At 44.3% G+C, this 17,644-nt stretch overlaps 1 protein-coding gene across 4 annotated transcripts in view; it reads right to left on the reverse strand.

The window, feature by feature from the left end:
* Positions 1 to 17,644, reverse strand: part of LOC135391622 (serine/threonine-protein kinase SMG1-like) — an 87,577-nt gene that overhangs the window by 14,979 nt on the left and 54,954 nt on the right. For all 4 annotated transcript variants that reach the window (XM_064621944.1, XM_064621947.1, XM_064621946.1 and 1 more), the window contains 9 exons: positions 17,050 to 17,182; positions 13,546 to 13,621; positions 9,683 to 9,876; positions 7,952 to 8,023; positions 7,715 to 7,861; positions 6,911 to 6,983; positions 6,686 to 6,834; positions 1,121 to 1,288; positions 9 to 326 (listed from right to left, as the gene is read on the reverse strand). In XM_064621944.1, coding sequence (XP_064478014.1) covers positions 9 to 326; positions 1,121 to 1,288; positions 6,686 to 6,834; positions 6,911 to 6,983; positions 7,715 to 7,861; positions 7,952 to 8,023; positions 9,683 to 9,876; positions 13,546 to 13,621; positions 17,050 to 17,182 — 1,330 coding nt within the window. The remainder of the gene's footprint in view (positions 1 to 8; positions 327 to 1,120; positions 1,289 to 6,685; positions 6,835 to 6,910; positions 6,984 to 7,714; positions 7,862 to 7,951; positions 8,024 to 9,682; positions 9,877 to 13,545; positions 13,622 to 17,049; positions 17,183 to 17,644) is intronic.

Consider the following 17,644-nt stretch of genomic DNA (forward strand, 5'->3'; position numbering starts at 1 on the left):
GGCATTACCTTTCGGAGCTCTGCCAACAGCACTAGCCGTGAAGGTCCCGTCGGAATGGTGCCCGTGGGGGGCAGCACCTCCTGGTGAAGCCATTGGTGGGCATTCAGCTCTAGCTGTGCCCTCTGCATACGGCCTTGGAGAGCCAGCTGTGCTCGCTCCAGACGCGATAGGAGAGCTCTTCGAGTGGCCGATGTCTCTACAGAAACAACTGCTGGGTGCGGTGACAGAGGAACCATGGACTCAAGAGTGATGGGACTTTCTCTGTCTGCTGGACCAATCAGTGAGCAGAGAGCTGTTGCGACACATAGAGATGACAACCCCGCCACCTGCATTGTATCACAACATGATCGATGAACTACACAAGGCATGGAGAAGCACATCGCTGTAGCACAACCAAACCTCTGTTTGTGACTCCGCATTTAATGAGGTCCTAGCTGTGAACCATCTGGTGCCCCCTAGCAGTGCCATAGCTAACGGGAGCTTTCACGTATTCAACCCCCACCCCCGAAATTCTACCTTTGGTAGTGCATTTGGGAGAGTGAAAACGAAGGTGAAATCCTCCTCCACCACGTAAAGCTACCCTAGAGCCACTCCAGAAATATTTTTCTCGCTAAGTTGCTGCTGCCTGGGAACTTATACGTCCTCAAGTAACCCTCAAGTTTTGATCGCGAAGTGTAACTCAAAACTATGTTTTTGTTCTATTACCTTCTTTTTTATTGCAGCATTAAAAGCAGGCAAATAAGAAATGTGGGACACAGGTGTCCCGCTGTCCCATAAAGAGACATCTCCAGATGTTAAGCACAAAGCTGCAGTACAAGTTTACAAAATAGAACAACACACACGCAGGCTTAATGGAGGACAAGATCGACGACGAGGAAAGGTCCCAGATCCCGGGTACTTTGTGTGCATTGCCCAAGCTCAGGCTTTCCTCGTCACGAAAATTACAAAAGCTCTCATAGTATTTCACTTGCAGGTTCGGGCTGAGCAAATAATTGTTTCTGTCCTACCTATCTTACTATGTATAGAGATGGTCAGCTCCAGCCCCATTTTATGTTGCTTACATTAGAAAATAAGCCGGTTCAGGCTAGATGATCATGACCTAAATGGCACAATGGCTGACCTGGTTGCGGTAGAAGTCAGCCAAGAAGAACCTCATCGAGGCCAGCATTTGATCCCTGGACCCAGAAGGCAGTTGGCAACAGAAGAACTGCTGCATCACACATACTGAGTGCACCAGGAGGGTGTCTTCAAGATGTGAGAGCTGTCGTTCATCACCTAGCTGCACAGCCTGTCATTGGACATATCATGTGCACTCAAGTTAAGATCTACCCCTGCTCAATCTGACACACTTTCAAGCTTGGGTTAATAACATGTCACCACAGTCATAATGACAGATCCCAATAATGAAAAACATGCACAATGACAAGCAAAGAAGAAGTATGTAACTACTAGATGACAAATTACCTAGAACTCATGAATTAACTCCTTAAAGGAGTACAGAGGGCCATCTGAAAAAAATTCAGATGAAGACGTCTAATGAAAATGTGTGTGTCAATCTACCGAATAGCACGAAAGGTTTTGATGTGTGCAATTTGTTTCCCAGAACTCATATAAACATAGTAAATCTCGGTTATAACGAACTCGACGGTCGCGCGCAACCCGTTCATTATATCCGAAGTTCGCTATAAATGGAATGGACAAAAAATTTGATCCAAAAGGCCAGCAGTGTAAGAAACACGAGTCATGTATGCCGTTCATTGAAAATACATCGTTAATGGCGCCTGTTTATACACAGTTGCGGAGATCACGGCGTTTTCTAAGTCATCAAGGTGGTCCAGGTGGGCCGCGGCGAGCGCCTTCGCGTACACAAAATCGCGGAGCGAAGCAACGTACTTGAGTGCCTCCGCTGTAGTTAAAATGTAAGGAGGGGAAGACACTGTGTCATCATCATCGTCATCGGAAAGTTCGTTTGGCGGCGGGCGCACGTCGGCAATGATGTCCGAATCACTGAAGTCCGCGACGGCCTGTGCGTCGTCATCTGCTGTCGCGAACTCCTCGAAAGACTGACAGCCGTCAGTCAGATCAAAAGTCACACCAAAAAAAGCCTTGGCAAGGAAGACGCCGCTGCCAAACGGGTGCACGTGCAGCGCGCACTGATGGTGAAAGCGCATTGGCTGCAAAGCGAGGTCACGTGCAAGCGGCGTCTGACGTCGCGCGCTCGCCTTCTCCAGTGGTCGAGGGAGCTCTTTCGGTCGTAGTAACCGAAGGCTCCCCGGCAATTCGTTCATAATAGGCGGGGGCAATTTCCATAGACTCAATACAACTTTTGACTATCGTTCGTGAGGCATTCGTTATAACCGAAGATTCGTTATAAGTGGGGCTGTTATAACCGAGATTTACTACCTCGCTCTGCGCGTTTACCCTTAACTCGCCACTCCGGGTATAACGATGGGGAGAAGCATGATGCCACGTCACAGATGGTGTTACAGGGTCCACGCGTTCTGGTTCACTGGCCAGTGGGAGATAGCACCCTGTCCCTTTGCCGCCATAAACCAGCTTTCCCAGTTCCCTCAGGAATTGGGGATAGAAGGAGTGGCCGAATCATGACTGAGCCAGGACCAACGCTATTTCAGAACCCCGAACAGCTGAGTAGCAGACGACAACTAAGTAGCAGACAACATTTCTCTGAACCTATCAGCAAGCACGGACTCTGTAGCGTCAGCGCGAGGTCGCAGGCAGATCACAGGCTGGTACTGCTCTTCACCACCGTTGCGCACAGTCGTTTTTTGCGGCGTGCTTTAAATTCAATTTCCGCGCTAATTATGACTCTGTGGGGTGAATTACTTCTCATGGTGCATCTTACTGGCCTGCTTAACAGTTTTATAGAAAGAAAATAGGGTGTTAAAAATGACTTCTGTGCTACTTTAATTAAGGGCTTTTGGGCAAAGGTGAGTTAGCAGAACGGGAGATAATTGTCACTGAAAGCCGTTCAATTTTTTTTTTAAATCCTGAAACGGGCACACACGTTGAAATATCCATCACTAAATTTTGATATGCCAATGAGCCGAAATAACGCGCCTCAGGAGCAAGCGATCTTCGCTGTCTGAGGCTAATCTCGGATGCAAACCAGTTCATCTGGACAGCGGATCACTACCTACTCCAATCATGTCCATCACATGCTCATCGTCCAAAGCATGTGGGCCTCTGGAGTGGAATGAGTGCTGTCCTCCCTACGCCTCTGATTCATGCGGTTTCGGCTCATTTGCATAGAAAAATGTGGTGATGGCTATTTCAAAGTATGTACTCATTTCAGGTTTCTTAAAAGATAGAATGGCTTCTAACGAGGATTGTATCCAATTCTGCTATCTCACTTTTGCGTGAAAGCCCATAATTAAAGCGTTAATTAATGCGTTTTAGGTAATTCCTAAATAGTAGGGCCCAGATTTATAGGCATTTGCCTATAAATGCCTACAAACACCTAAATACAACATTTTCGGGCCTGCCTTTTTATCGACTCTATTGGATTGTAGCCTATTTTAACATTTTTAGACGCCATAAAAGCCTTTTTTTAAAGGTGTAAGTGCGGATGCGGCTTTCAGGCTTGTGCTGAGTGCTGCATTTTGCTTTTCGTAATTGCGTGTTTGCACCTTTTATCCCTTTTCTGCGTACATTTCATCCAAAGATTAGGCCTCTCTGGGGTGTTCAAGTCAAACCAGGACTTTCTGTCTCCTGAGTGTACAAATGGCTCGCGCTACTTCCTTTTCGTCATTTTCACACGCGACAGGTCCGAAGTTTTCTACAAAACAGAAGACACGTGCTGGACAGGATGGCCGACAACGAGGTGAGCGCGCACATTGAACTGCGAATTGTCATGAAGTTTCTCGTGAATGAAGGTGTAAAGTCGTCTGAAATTCACAGAACACTTCAGGCTCAGTATGACCACAATACATTTAGCCGCAGCAAAGCGTTTGAGTGGTGCAAACGGTTTTGAGACGGCCGTACATCACAGCAGGACGATCCCAGCCAGGGCGGCTCAGAGCCCAGTGTCAGAGTTCCTGAGAACTTCCAACTTGTGGAGTGCCTGATCCTCAAGGACCGACGGATAACATGTCTCGAACTGGCTCGAAAGACGGACCTTTCTGTGGGAGCGTTGAACACTATCATTCATGAACACCTCCAGTTTCAGAAAGTTAGTGCCCGCTGGGTCCCGAGGCAGCTCTCCGTGTTTGACCAGCAGAGAAGACTGGAAATCTCCCAAGAGCTAAGGTACCGAATCGATACTGAAGGACAGCCGTTCCTTGATCGGATCATCACGTGCGACGAAATGTGGGTGCACCATTTCACTCCTGAGTCTAAATGTGCATCAAAACAGTGGAAACATCCGGGCTTGCCAGCTCTTAAGAAGTTCCGAAGCACCCCGTCTGCGGGTAAGGTCATGACCACGGTTTTCTGGGACAAGGCTGACGTTGTCCATGTTGATTTTCTGCCCAGTGGTACCACCATCAATAGTGCATATTACTTCCAGGTTCTCAGGGGTGTGCATAAGGCGCTGAAGCAAAAGCGATCGGGCCTCATCACCAAAGGAGTCCTCTTCCTACAGGATAATGCACGCCCGCATACTGCGCATCTCACGACACGCACCTTACAGGAACTTGGCTGGGAGTTGCTGCCACATCCCCCTTACAGTCCAGACCTCTCCTATTGCCTATAAATGCCTGCCTATTTTCGTCGCTTTTACTGCCTAAATTTTCTGGGCCCTACTAATGAATAGAGCTGTGCAAATAGCAAAATTTCCATTGCGAATAGTTTACGAATATTTCCTTTACACTGCGAATCGAATCCGAATAATTTCTTCAGATGGCAAATCGAGTTTGAATGCTCAGAAAAGACCCAATTCGAATAATTTCGAATAGCTCATAGTGAAACATTTTTTGGTGTTGTGCTCATTAGATGATGATCTGCTCCAAACATATGAGCCTTTTCAACCAGCATCACATATCGTGAGAGAAGGGTCCCTCTGTGTTGTGTATGGTAAACTGCATTAGTGGTATAAACTGCATTGAGAGTTAGTCAACATGTTCCATGCAGCCGGCTTTGTGCGCATAAATTCATTTCAATGTTTACACTGTGAATTTCCTAGGGCACGATCTTCACCTTGTCGTTATCCCATAAGGCGCGTTAAATGCATCACTTCGGCTCGTGATTTGCCAGGAGCTCTTGCGCAAGCTTACCAAAGCAACTTTGGAGCGTGCGAACTTTAGATATATAACGATAACGATCGCTATGTGAAAGTTGAAGGTCGAGGCCCTGTACTTTTTTGAGAAACTGCACATATTTCCATCTGCTGCTGAACGTAACTCTAAAACTTGGCAGTACATTTACTGGAACCTGCAATGCCCAGAGTATAGTGTTGACCATGAGCTCACAAAATTGTAGACTATAGTGACAGAATATTGTAAACAATGTAAAGTAGGCTTCACCTTACATTTGTGAAGCCAATGCTGAAGCCAACTTGCTGAAGCCACACCAAAAGAACAATGGCAGTAATGTGAAGTGGGCTTCACATAAATCTTGGATGTAATGAGGCAAAGCCCACTTGTAGAACGGCAATAGAGATACCTTGATTCAGTACTACTTCAAAAATATTCGAAAATTTCAAATACTGAAAATAGGTTGCAAATAGCATTCAAATAGCATCAGATATTCGTTTCATATTTGAAATTTTGAATACTTGCATAGCTCTACTAATCAGTAATCTAGTACTAAGAGTCTTTTTGAGAGAATGCCCACCTAGGCACATAAGCCACCTGCAAAAATGTTATTTATGCTGCTCTCATAGCTTTTTGTTTCATGTGGTGCTGCTGAACAAAAAAGCCTGCATAATGAGGTTTGACATATTGAAAAACACAAGTCAGAGACAAGCAAGAATTCTCTTTGCTTAGGTATTTTGATGCTGTGCCCTAAGTTATGCCAGATCAATGCATAAAATGGTTATACTTGTAATGGTGTAAAACTGCCTTTCATGTTTCTCTATCGGCACCATACACTGAATTTGATTAGGGTTCTTCATTTTCAGATTGAACCCGATTTTTCACGATAGTTCCCCCCTGAACAAGTTTTCAAGGATTTTGGTAAAACCCGATAACTACCCAAAATCCTTGCAGTCCTTCAACCTGTCATTCTAGGTAAACCATCGGAAAAGAGAATCATAATATCAGCAAAGAGGGCTATTTGTGACAACCTATTTGTCCTGCTTTTATAATCCCCTCCTGCAGGAGAAAAATGACGAGCTTTTGTGGGACTCGGACATGTGTTTGAATACCACGGTCATTCACCGCCCCAGTTCCGAGCGGAAATATAAAGATTCTTTTTTCTCGTCCCAGTGTCACAGCAGTGGCTCGTTTCATATGCTTTTCGTTGCACCCAAAAACTCCCCGATGACATATCAAACTGAGATCGTAGTGCCCAATTTCTCCCCGAGTTCTCGTGTGTAAATAGCACCTGATTTCCCCCTTGAATTTGAAAAATCATAAAACCCAAAAATGAAGAACCCTAAATACGATCACTGAAATAATGCCGGTTCAGTGATTTTGCATGCAAAATTGAAGAGCTAGGGTTAAAACTACCCAGTAATTTTTCCGCATGCAAAAGCAGAAGTCTATATGAAAACGTTGTTTCTGCTTACACAGAGCTCTTTGGCTCCCCAGACAACATCCACGTTGTTCCACTCCACATTAGTGTTCTGTATGGTCGAGTACAGGGTTGCCAGCTCGCGACCTAGTTTGGCAAAGAGTCCATTGAAGCCCAGCAGAAGCATCTGTCCTGGGTTGAGGCCTGCACAATGTATTTTTCCATTAATACTCGGGCCTGGCTGCAAAGAAATGCAGATCAGAGGGACACTGGAGCGAACCTGAGCTGCTTGTAGACTGGTTGTTGTCAAGGAGGCCTTGAAATTTCTCTCTCAGGTTCTCCACAGTTGGATGCTGCAATAATGATGCTGTGGGGTTGAATGCTTCCTTTTTTCACAGCACATTTCCGGTCTTGCAACAAAGCACTCCTTAGCTTAAGCTCTCTTACTGGGCAATCTCGCATATTTAGGGTAACAACTGTTCTGCCTATGCACGTTCTGTTCCTACAAATCTTTTTAGGCTCCTCTTCATCAAAAGACCAGACACGCTCACTGTCCTCCTACCTGAGAACACTGAAACGCTCCTGCTGGGAACTTAGTTGAGAAACGAAGACCTCAAAGACTGAAGCCACAGTAAACATTCAGTGAACATTCTAAAGAAAAAGACAACCACAGCTGCTTTGACAGGACTAATACCACTGACATACAGATACTTGAAAGATAACTGAAGCATCGAGCATTTTGAGCACCATTGACGCTGTGCCACTGCAACACAGGCCTATCCAATGTTTCTTGAGAGGTTACACATCCAATGGTGCTAATCATGTCCGTCATGATCATATACATAAGTTTTAGTAAACAAAAGGTGTCTATAGTGATAAAAAATGTGAGGCAAAAAACAATTTTGAGACATTTGAGACTATTTTGAAAATTGTGTTTGAATCGTTCATAAGACATAACTTCTAATTTAACAGCGTCACTTACAATTCAGTACGCCTGTCATTCATTTCAATGATCATCGATATGCCCGTGTAACACAGATATAAGAGTGCACAAAATGCAGACTAGGATAGCTTAGAGGGCTACCTGTGTGTGCAGCTGCGAGAGCAGCTCTTCCAGAGCTTGAGGGGCCCCGAAAGCCTGTAGTGCCGCGGCTACTTCAGCAACGCTGCTGTCTCCAACACGTTGTAAAGACTCCGGAACAATGATCGTTTCAAAGTGAAGGCTCAAGTCCTACAGATGGTAACAAATGGTTTAGAATTTATGACACATCTAATGGTTTCTTCGTCATCCTTTCCAGGAAGCCATGTTTTCCCTACTTACAAGCAAGGCAAAGAAGACATTGTTGACGGCTTGCACTGCTTGGCAGACCGATGCAACTTGGGAACTGTTGTCCTGCACCCAAAAAAAAACATTAAGGGACGCCCACTAAAAGTCTTTGTCAGCATTATTTACCCTCCACAACTGAAAACCAATCATGTCACGTGCCTGACATTACACCAGCTTCACACAAATCAGCCACTGCTGCATGTTAAGGCACAACAACCGCACTAAAACAATACATGAGACAAGGATCAGCCTACACAGGGTGAGGTGTGTTTAAGGGGGACGTAGCTCTTAAAATGGTAATAAATGGCCCAAAACAATTTTCCAAAAGCATTTTTATTGTTCAGTTTATCTGAACTATGTATTCTCAAAGTATTTTCTGAAAAATGTAACCCTGAAATAATAATAAAAACAGTATCTGCATCTGGATGATGGCACCAAGCCCCAGACCTCCCATAACATTGAATGCTGATTTTTCAGCTTGCATTCTTGAACCCAGTAAGATTTTCAGATTTTTTTTTTTTCTTTCTTGGAACTTGTACCACCTCCTGATATGCATGCCAAAATGTGTACTGCTTCTATTTAGGAAAGAGTAGCAGGCATATCTTTGCTATCATTTTCCATTTCAATTCCCATTACTCCCAAATTTCTGTTCTGTTTCCGACTTCAACGTTTCAGTTTCGTCTGTATGACATCCTTATTACTGTCTCCAGTATTGAAAAGGTTCCTATGGAGCTCCAACTGGACACGTCTTTCAGCCGTGTCAGCGCACCTTTTGTTTGAGCGCTGCTATAGGGTACATTACACACACAACCAATTTTACATTGAAATCTTACACCTTGCAGAGTTTAAAAGAAAATATGTGTAGGAATTTGTCTTCATCCTGCATAGTACACTGCCAAAATTGTGAGCCTCAGCAACCTTACATAGGCACGGTCACACCCACAGATAGGCACTAAGAAAGGCGTGCTGTCACACCAAAAGGAAAAGGATTTTCTTTGTGTTATGTCGTTAGGTCTATAGTGTAGAACTCGTTGCATGCGTTCTCACCAAAGTAATGCAGACTGGGATGTGCAAAAACAAACAAACAGGACACATACATGTTTTTGCATAACCATGGGCGTACCGAGAGGGGGGCAAGGGGAGCCGTGGCCCCCTCTGGAACTCCAAGGTCGCTTGTGAAAATAGTGCACTCTTTAGTCATAGGTCGTAATGGTTATGCTCAGATGTCATAATAGGAACCTCTGCACACCCACACAGTGCGCAACGTCTGCCTCCAGAAAGAGATGTGGTAGGGGGTGGCGGTTTGCACTCTTGCCCCCATTCCTGGAAGCGCTTTGCCCCCCCCCCCCCTTTGAAAAAAAACAAAAAAAAAAATCCTGGGAACGGCCATGTACATAACCATTACACAAATTTCACATAAACCACCGATTTTCCTAGTTTCTATTGCAGTTTCCTTTAATAGTGGAACTTTTGTATGTGGTGGTTTCATTACCATTATAATTTAGGTAATATACGGTTTCTGCCGCTTTCCCTTCATCTAGTCCTATATGCCTCAAGAGTGACTCTCTTAAACATTTAAGGCGATGTAATTCTTGCCAGATAAAAAAAAAAAATCTTAAAAGCAAACATATTTTGGTAAGGGCACCTCTTTCTTCTGAGTGTGAAGGTCTTCAGTCTGGATACAGTGTATGCTACAGTGTCTACTAACTCGTAAAGGCAACTCACTACATGTGGCAAGAGGTCAGCGAGCTGCAGTAAGACAGCTGCCTGTGAGCACATGTCCTCCAGTGGCAGTGGTGCCTCGTCCCGGGCCCAGGGACGTGGGTCCTTAGTGGCTGCTCTCTCAAGTGATAACAGAGTGCCTGCACCCTTACACAGAGCCCCAACGAGGGTGTCATACAGAGGACCACATTCATTACCTTAAAGAAAGAAAAGTTTCAAAATCAGGCAAGTGCAAATAATTTGTACAGTAGCCAACCGGTTTTCCGGACGCCGAATATTCGGACTCGTTCAAAACTACGGACTCGCATGGGGAACGGTGACCTTCGCCGTAGGATTAATACATTTTGCGACTGTTTTTCCGGGCAGATATATGTTCAAATACTTGATTTTCAGAACCAAAATGCTTGTGGAGAAGCAGTGACACCACTATTTTCGGCACTGCGGCGACAACTTCGAAACCGCCATTTTGGTTGTGCACTTGGATTGGATTGGGAATTGGAATCCTATGCGAGACTTCTCTAAAACTTCCTAACCGTACCTCTAGGTGACGGCACTGCAGCCGGGGCTTTCGGCGGCGGACCAGACGGGACCATCGGGACACTCTCCCGAGTTTCTGTTTGTGCACGCTGTTGTTGCTCGTCACCTTTTGATGCTATGGGCATGGCTGTTCAGTAAATTGTGCAGCCGGAAAGTGGACTCTGCAGACGATCGCCCTGACCGTCTGCAACTGTCCACAACCGTCGGCCGCAGACATGGTGAGCGTGTTGTCGCTATTGTCAAAGATGTGGGACGAACCTGTGACGCTCACGCAAGTGATGTCATGATACGCAGGCTCCAGGTGCGACAGGGCACAATTACAGACTTTCTTTGGTGCAGCTGTGGTGAAATAATGTTGAGTTTAGTGATCATCAGGTTTTTAGGGCAGCTGTATTATTCCAACTTTTTTCCGGTCACCGTCAAGTCCGGAAGATTGGTCGGCTACTGCATTTTAAAAACAAAAAGGCAGTTCTGCTATTCGTATCTGATTCAAACAATATAAGCTCTTTTATCAAATTATTAAACATTTATTGAATAACCGGTATGTACTCAGCAAATATTAGGTTCCCTTCAAGTACCAAATAGTATGTACCAGGAAATAAATGTTCCTCCATCTCTATGCAGTTAAGAGCTTCGTATTGGGGATCCCCACCACTTTTATGCCTCAAGATGGCTGTGTGTGCTACACTAGCAGTGTCTAGCATAAACCTCTGTAGCATGCAAACTGACTTCTGTACTGCTAGGGTCGTGTACAAGCACAATTGATATGAGACAGCAGCAGTGAGGAAGTCTTACATCCCAACGGGCAAAAAGGTACATACAATTCTTTTCACGCATGCCGACATTGACTTGAAACTTTTGGGCATTTGAAACCCTTACGAGAAGTGCCACGCATGCACATAGGTCAAAAGATCAGTACTCATAGCTAAATTCAGCTATTTAGGTTTAACAATAACACACAATTTGAAACTGATTGTTCATATTGAGAACATCCGCATAAAAGCATCCAAAGAAGCTTTGGTTTCTGAGAAGAAATCCACTGAACACCATCTGTCTGTCTGTCTGTCTGTCTCTGTCTGCATGTGTTTTGTTTTTGCTTTTCTGTGGCTGCACCATGCATTGATAGACTCCCAAAAAGTGCTGCAATTTTTGTTAAAATGTTTCTTCCCATATAATTAAAAAAAAGGTGAGGAAAAGTTAATTTCTTCTATTCATTTATCCTTGAATCCTGCTGTTACTAAGATACCGTATTTACTCGCATAATTTGCGCACAATTTTTTAAACAAAAAATGATGCAAATGTTGGGGACGCACAAATTACGCGAGACATTAGCAAGATGACTTGAAAAACGTGTGCAAAATCTGTTAAAACATGTTAAGTTTCTGTTTAAAGATGTGCATTCAGGTGAATAATACAGTAGAATCTCAGTGATACGAATCTCACTGGGGCAGCGGAAAACATTTGTATGATCCAAAATTCGCATCAAAAGAATTACACCAAAATAAAAATTAAGGCAATAAATAGACAGTAACTGTTCATTTTCCATTACTGTCAGTGAAAGAGGTCGGTCGTAACGATTTTCTCTCTTTCTTTTTTGGCCAATGTACAGTTCAGAATGTACAGTTCAGTACAATGTACAAAATGCACAGCTCATACTAAGTTAACGGCATTCAAAACATTAGTTCGTCCTATTCTGGAATGTAGTGATATTGTTTGAGACCCGTACACCATTGCGAATATTCGACTTCTTGAATCCGTTCAAAGGAGAGCGTTACGTTTTATTTTTAAGTCGTACAATCGTCTCACCTCAGTTACTCCTCTTTACGCACGGAGTGGCTTAATACCGCTGGAAGAGCGTAGAAAGACCCACAGGCTCCAGATTCTTTTTCATTTACTCAATGGTCAATTTCGAATCATTCATCAGGACTATATCAGTCCACACGCACCCAGATCAACACGGCTAAGCCATCAGCGCGCACTCAAACCATTCCAGTGCAGGACTGACTGCTTTAAATATTCGTTCTTTCCTCGAACTGTCGAAGAATGGAATTCTCTGTCATCTGCGCTCTGTCACGGCATTTGTGAAAGGCTTAAACGCAGTTACATGATGTGACATATGTGTCTTGTTGTAAATTATTTTGGACTTCCTGTGCCCCTCCTACTTGGACCCTTTCAGGGTTTGTAGTATTTTATAAAAAAAATAAAAAAAATAAATGTTGCCGAAACTTGCAAGATGATTCAAAAGGTCCAGCACGTCCTTTCCACACTTTTTCTAAAGCGAGCTTCTCCTAAAGCACGCATGCGTCAGGTGAAGCCGCCTTGCGGAATGCTGACGTGTAATGTTGCCAGAAGTGTGCCTGATATGTTCCCTCCACGTGTTCTGGTCGTTGTTCTCCTAAGTCAGTGCGATGTCACACATCTCCGCTACTTATTGTTTCGAGGGAGGTAAAAAGGTCAAAACAGAGATAAGGTTCCCTGCCATGTAATCCCTTTGATCTTATCTCCTCCTGGCTCGTTATATCAGCTTATGTAAATTTAGTAGTTCTATATCTAGATTTCTTTGTGTACAATTCTTGGACCTTTGCCTCAGTCATCGTCTGGCCCTCACTTACACATAATCTGTACCCTCCCTAATCCTAATAATCCTTCCCTTTTGTCCATTGTGGGCCACTCATTTCCCACACTCCTGGGCCCCTCTTTCCGTGAAACTAAGTTGGCGAGCCTTTTTGTTCACAATAACACCATTTACTGTTCTTAAACTGTTAGAGGTCACTTATCCGTCTGCCCAGCAATTCATTGTACACAGACATGTGGCACCATATCTCCTTTCCCTTTCTTTGTACAGCATTGTGTTTGGTCGTGTATATGTCTATACTATATATATACTTATGCATGTCACCACTTCACTCTGTACCTGAAGAAGCGTGGACCTCCACGTGAAAGCTTGTATAAATTAAACTTGAACAAAAATCTTCAGTGTCGGTTTCTGTATTTTGTTTATCTCCTCCACCATAGGGAGACCCATTGCTTGTGTTGCACTGTACTGTGCATCTGTACCATCGAGGTCGTTAGAAATACCAGCCTTAAATAAATACCAGTCGCGGGATAACGCTATGATGTTGCGCACGAAAGCAGGAGTGCGCAAATTATGCGAATTTTTATTTTCACAACTTTTTTAGTGAAAAAGTGGGGTGCGCAAATTATGCGAGTAAATACGGTATCCCTTCCCCCTAATGGGGTTCCTCTACCACTTCCACCAATTCACAATGGCTCCCTTACAGATCCATGGTTGAAAACCACCAAAGTTGAGCAATGGAGCAGTTCCTCACCTTCCGTTAAAGCCAAGAGGGACGCTTGAGCTTCCGGCAAATAGTCAGCACCTTCTGCCTGCTTGTGCTCCAGTACCTGCACAAACACAACAGTTTTAACATTCGATGAACTCATGTGGCACAGGGAACTGCACAATTTGCTGATGGCCCATATTGTGTGCCTAAATACCGCACAGATTAGGAGCGCTAAATATAGCATCTGCTATAACCTCCTCACTTAGAGGAGCTACGAGGCAATTCGCAATCCCCGCCGATCAAAACCAATTACTGAAGCACACAACCATTGCAATATTTACTGGGTATTTGTACGAGTGACTTTATCAGGCGAGATCTCGGTGGACAAAAGAGTGAGGAGGAAATCATGCACAAAGATGATACTGTGGAAGAACTTCCAAGAGTATTCGAATGATGTCGGAAGAGGCAACGGCAGATTTGTAAAAAAAAAAAAAAACACAAAGGAGGGTGCTCGAAATGGACCGCTAGCTGACTGGCTGCGGAAGATGGAATGTTCTAGTAGGACGTGTGCATGCTTCCTCCACTGTGCTCACCATCATTTGTCATTTTGTGACATTTACACTTATTTCTTTCATGAAATTGGTACACAGAGATTGAAAATTTCGCTACAATAAAAATTGCCTTGTTTTTTGTGACTGGCATCACCCATCCAGAACAAGATAAACTATGTAACAACTAAATTCTGGAGTTAAATAATCTGCCGAAGTGCCTGATACACATCAGTTTCAATGAAAAAAACATCTGGGGACCAGGAAAGTGTAAATACCACAGGACTGGCAACACCAACATTTCGATATACGAGGTGTCCACGTTAAGGCGCACTTGGGCACTTGGGCACTAAGCACCTTGGAAGTTGCTCGCTTTGCAAGGTCTACATGCTGTTGGAGTCCATGACAACTGAAAGTGTCCCTTTCCATTGGTTCTATTAAAAACTTGGATCTTGCTTCTCAATTTTTTGTTATTTTACTGGCTGTAGGGAGAATTCTGGTCACTATACACGAGCAAGTGCCCTCGTGACAATCATTACATCAAATCAGGATGTTACTTACAAGTGCTTCAACAGGTGAACTTACAGGAACTAGCAAGATCGTAATGTGTGTGTGTGTAGTTGGAAGTTTAGTGGCGCAAGGCCAACTAAGGTTCAAGGTAAGTTAATGGTTATGAATGGATTAATAAAATACTGTTTAACAAGCCATAAAATAGGTCCTCTAAAAACTGTTGATGGTTCAACTTTCTTAGACGCTACTTATCAACTAAGTAGTCTCTAAAAATTTGATGACATTTATGTGTGGCACAATCGCTTCATCACTCAATAAAAGAGAAGGGTGATAAGGGACGCGATATGGATAACATACCGAGACGTAAGTGCGGCGGTGATATTCATATAAAGGGCATGTCGAAAGAATATGAATTACTGTCAAGGATTCACAACAGTGATGGCATTCTGGCTGTTGTTCCCCTAACAGTAAGTGACGATGTGTTAGGTTGGTATGTCTGATCCGAAGTCTAACAAGATCGTAATACAGTCAAACCTCGTTACAACGAAACGCGATATAACGAAATTCGCGATAGAGCGAAATAATTTGGATTCCCCGACAGAGGGCCATAGAAATCAATGTATTTTAACTCCCGCTACAACGAAACACTTTTTAGCCGCCGCCTCGATACAGAGAAAGAACGAGATAAAGTTTATGACCCCAAAGCCGACTTTAGGGTCATGAAAACAAAGGGCGCAAGCAGCATCCTGTTCCCGCGGCGAAAGATGGCATGCGCGATTAGGGTCGGGAGGAATCTGGTGCCTACAAAAGGAAGTCTGAGTCATTGGAAGGTTAGGGATTTTCTTCTGAGGCTTCTCCTTTTCGCGCTTGTTTTGAACTGTCCGGTTGCAGCTAGAGTCACTCTAGTTGCAGCCAAGTAAAAAGAGCACGGGACGCAAGGCGCCATCGCGCGCGTGGGAAACGCTTCGTTCACGTGGCGGCGTAAGTGACGAAATCAGCCTAGATGATTTTCTTGACTGGGACAAACATGCCATAGCAACGGAGAGCCTTACGGAAAACGCACTGTCATAGACGTAGGAGGTTTGCGGGAGATCGCAACAAGATATGGAGAAAGCTGCAGAAGCTTCGGCGGCGTACGAACAATGCGTGACACCGCGTCTTCTAGGCACGACGCAGACGCGTACAACCGGCTATTTCACGCAAGAATAAAATACCGTTGCTGCACTTTGGCGCTGTATTTGTAGTTGTTGTCATTTTTCACGAAAAACTTTTCCGCATCGTAGCGGGAATTATCGACGCTTATGTACAGCGCGCGCCCTCGCAAAGGTCGCGATCCGTGACCTTCAATTCGGTACAACGAAAGAAATTGCAGTCCCCGTGGGTTTCGTTATATCGAGGTTCGACTTACATGGGCTCAACTGAAATAATTTGGAGCTCTGCACCTCGAGATAACCGTGACTGTGAGCCTTCCAACTCATAAGACACGACAGTAATCGCACAAGTCGTGTCAACGACCTGGCGTCAGCACCATCGGACACCAAGTTCCGTCGTGAGCTTGGTCAGTAGGTATCTGTGCCTACACATGCCCGTAATTTTAAAGGGGCACTAAAATGCAAAAAAAAAAACTTGCTCTCAAATGAAAGTCCGTTCAATTAGTGTAATGCGAACAAAATTAGTTCACACAGCGGTACCGTTTAGAAGAAAATTGCGGTGAAAACAGAGCAGTCTTTGGCGGCAACGAATGGGATTCCCAGGAGGCAAAGATTGGCGGCATCCAATCAGACAGCAGGAGAAGCGCGCGCATACCTATAGTGGCCGTGTGGATTTGAAACGGGTCCGATCGTAGTGTTCCATACATGCGCAGCATGATGCGTACTGCGGCATTGTTCAATACCGATTCACTGAATTGTAGCCCACATCAGTTCCTGCGAATGTTCCACTGACAGCATTATCTTCACGTCTTCACGCGCACTATGTGTTTCACCAGGATTGATCCATGACGTGACACGCGCGTGCACGCTCAGCAGGGACTAAAAACACCAATGCATGAGCTGAAACAACGTTCACTGCTTAGCGCTGAAGCTAAAAAGAGACCGGTATAATATCGATTATAGCTCCGTAAGGGAATCAAAGTTTTGAATTATGATAACAAGTACGAAATTAACGTAGCATGTAACGTAATTTGAAGTGAACTTGTTTTTGCATTTTAGTGCCCCTTTAAGAGTGGTGCAAGTGTCGACCCTGAGGAAAAGAAATTAGGAATAAACAATGAGGATGTGCTCCCTCGACTATCCCCAAATTGCCTCGTCTTTGATCACGCGAGTCTTGAATGACACAAATATTTTTCACCACTTGGAGGAGTTTATATTATCAAGATGCTACAGCATTCTAAAGGTCACCTGATAGACCGTAGCAGTATCCTGCACTTTTGGTAGCAGTCCAATAGTGCAACATGTGAGCAATTCCAAGACATAAAGGACTGGAAACTTACGGCAAGAATGCGGGCACTAAGGTCTGCAACAGTGGACTGAAGTTCGTAATGCTGCTGCTGGGCCACTTGGACAAAGTTGAGATCTGCTCCGATGCCATAGGCATGATGGAACTCAGCTATCAGTTCCTGGCACCTGCGCAATAAAGATGTGTTGACCTCAGGAACTTATTTCACCGACATCCTCAAAAATCAAACCAGCAACACTAAACAATCAATGTCTATCGATGACGGTAAAGTGAAATGAATTGCATGCTCAAGTTCCGAAGTTCTTTATTGATCACATGCACAATGGTATTTGGCATTATGCAGTCATCTGTGTGACCAGTGTCACAAACTCACATAGACACAAAACGGTGTGCAGGTTATGCAGTAAGGCCGTGCATTTTTGGATTCTATGATTTTTTGAAAAACTGAGGTAAAAATCGGGCTTCATTTCAGGAGCCGTAAAACTGGGTGATATTGGGTGGAAAAGCTGATTTTCGGGTGGACAATAAAGAAAAAAGTGCTTCTCACATTTTAGGTGAACATAACATGCAGAACAGCTGTGCTGAGTATCCATTGCTTAGCATTCTGCAGTGCCCGTTTTGGTGGCTGA

Source organism: Ornithodoros turicata, chromosome 4, assembly GCF_037126465.1.
Source record: "Ornithodoros turicata isolate Travis chromosome 4, ASM3712646v1, whole genome shotgun sequence".
Taxonomy (NCBI): domain Eukaryota; kingdom Metazoa; phylum Arthropoda; class Arachnida; order Ixodida; family Argasidae; genus Ornithodoros; species Ornithodoros turicata.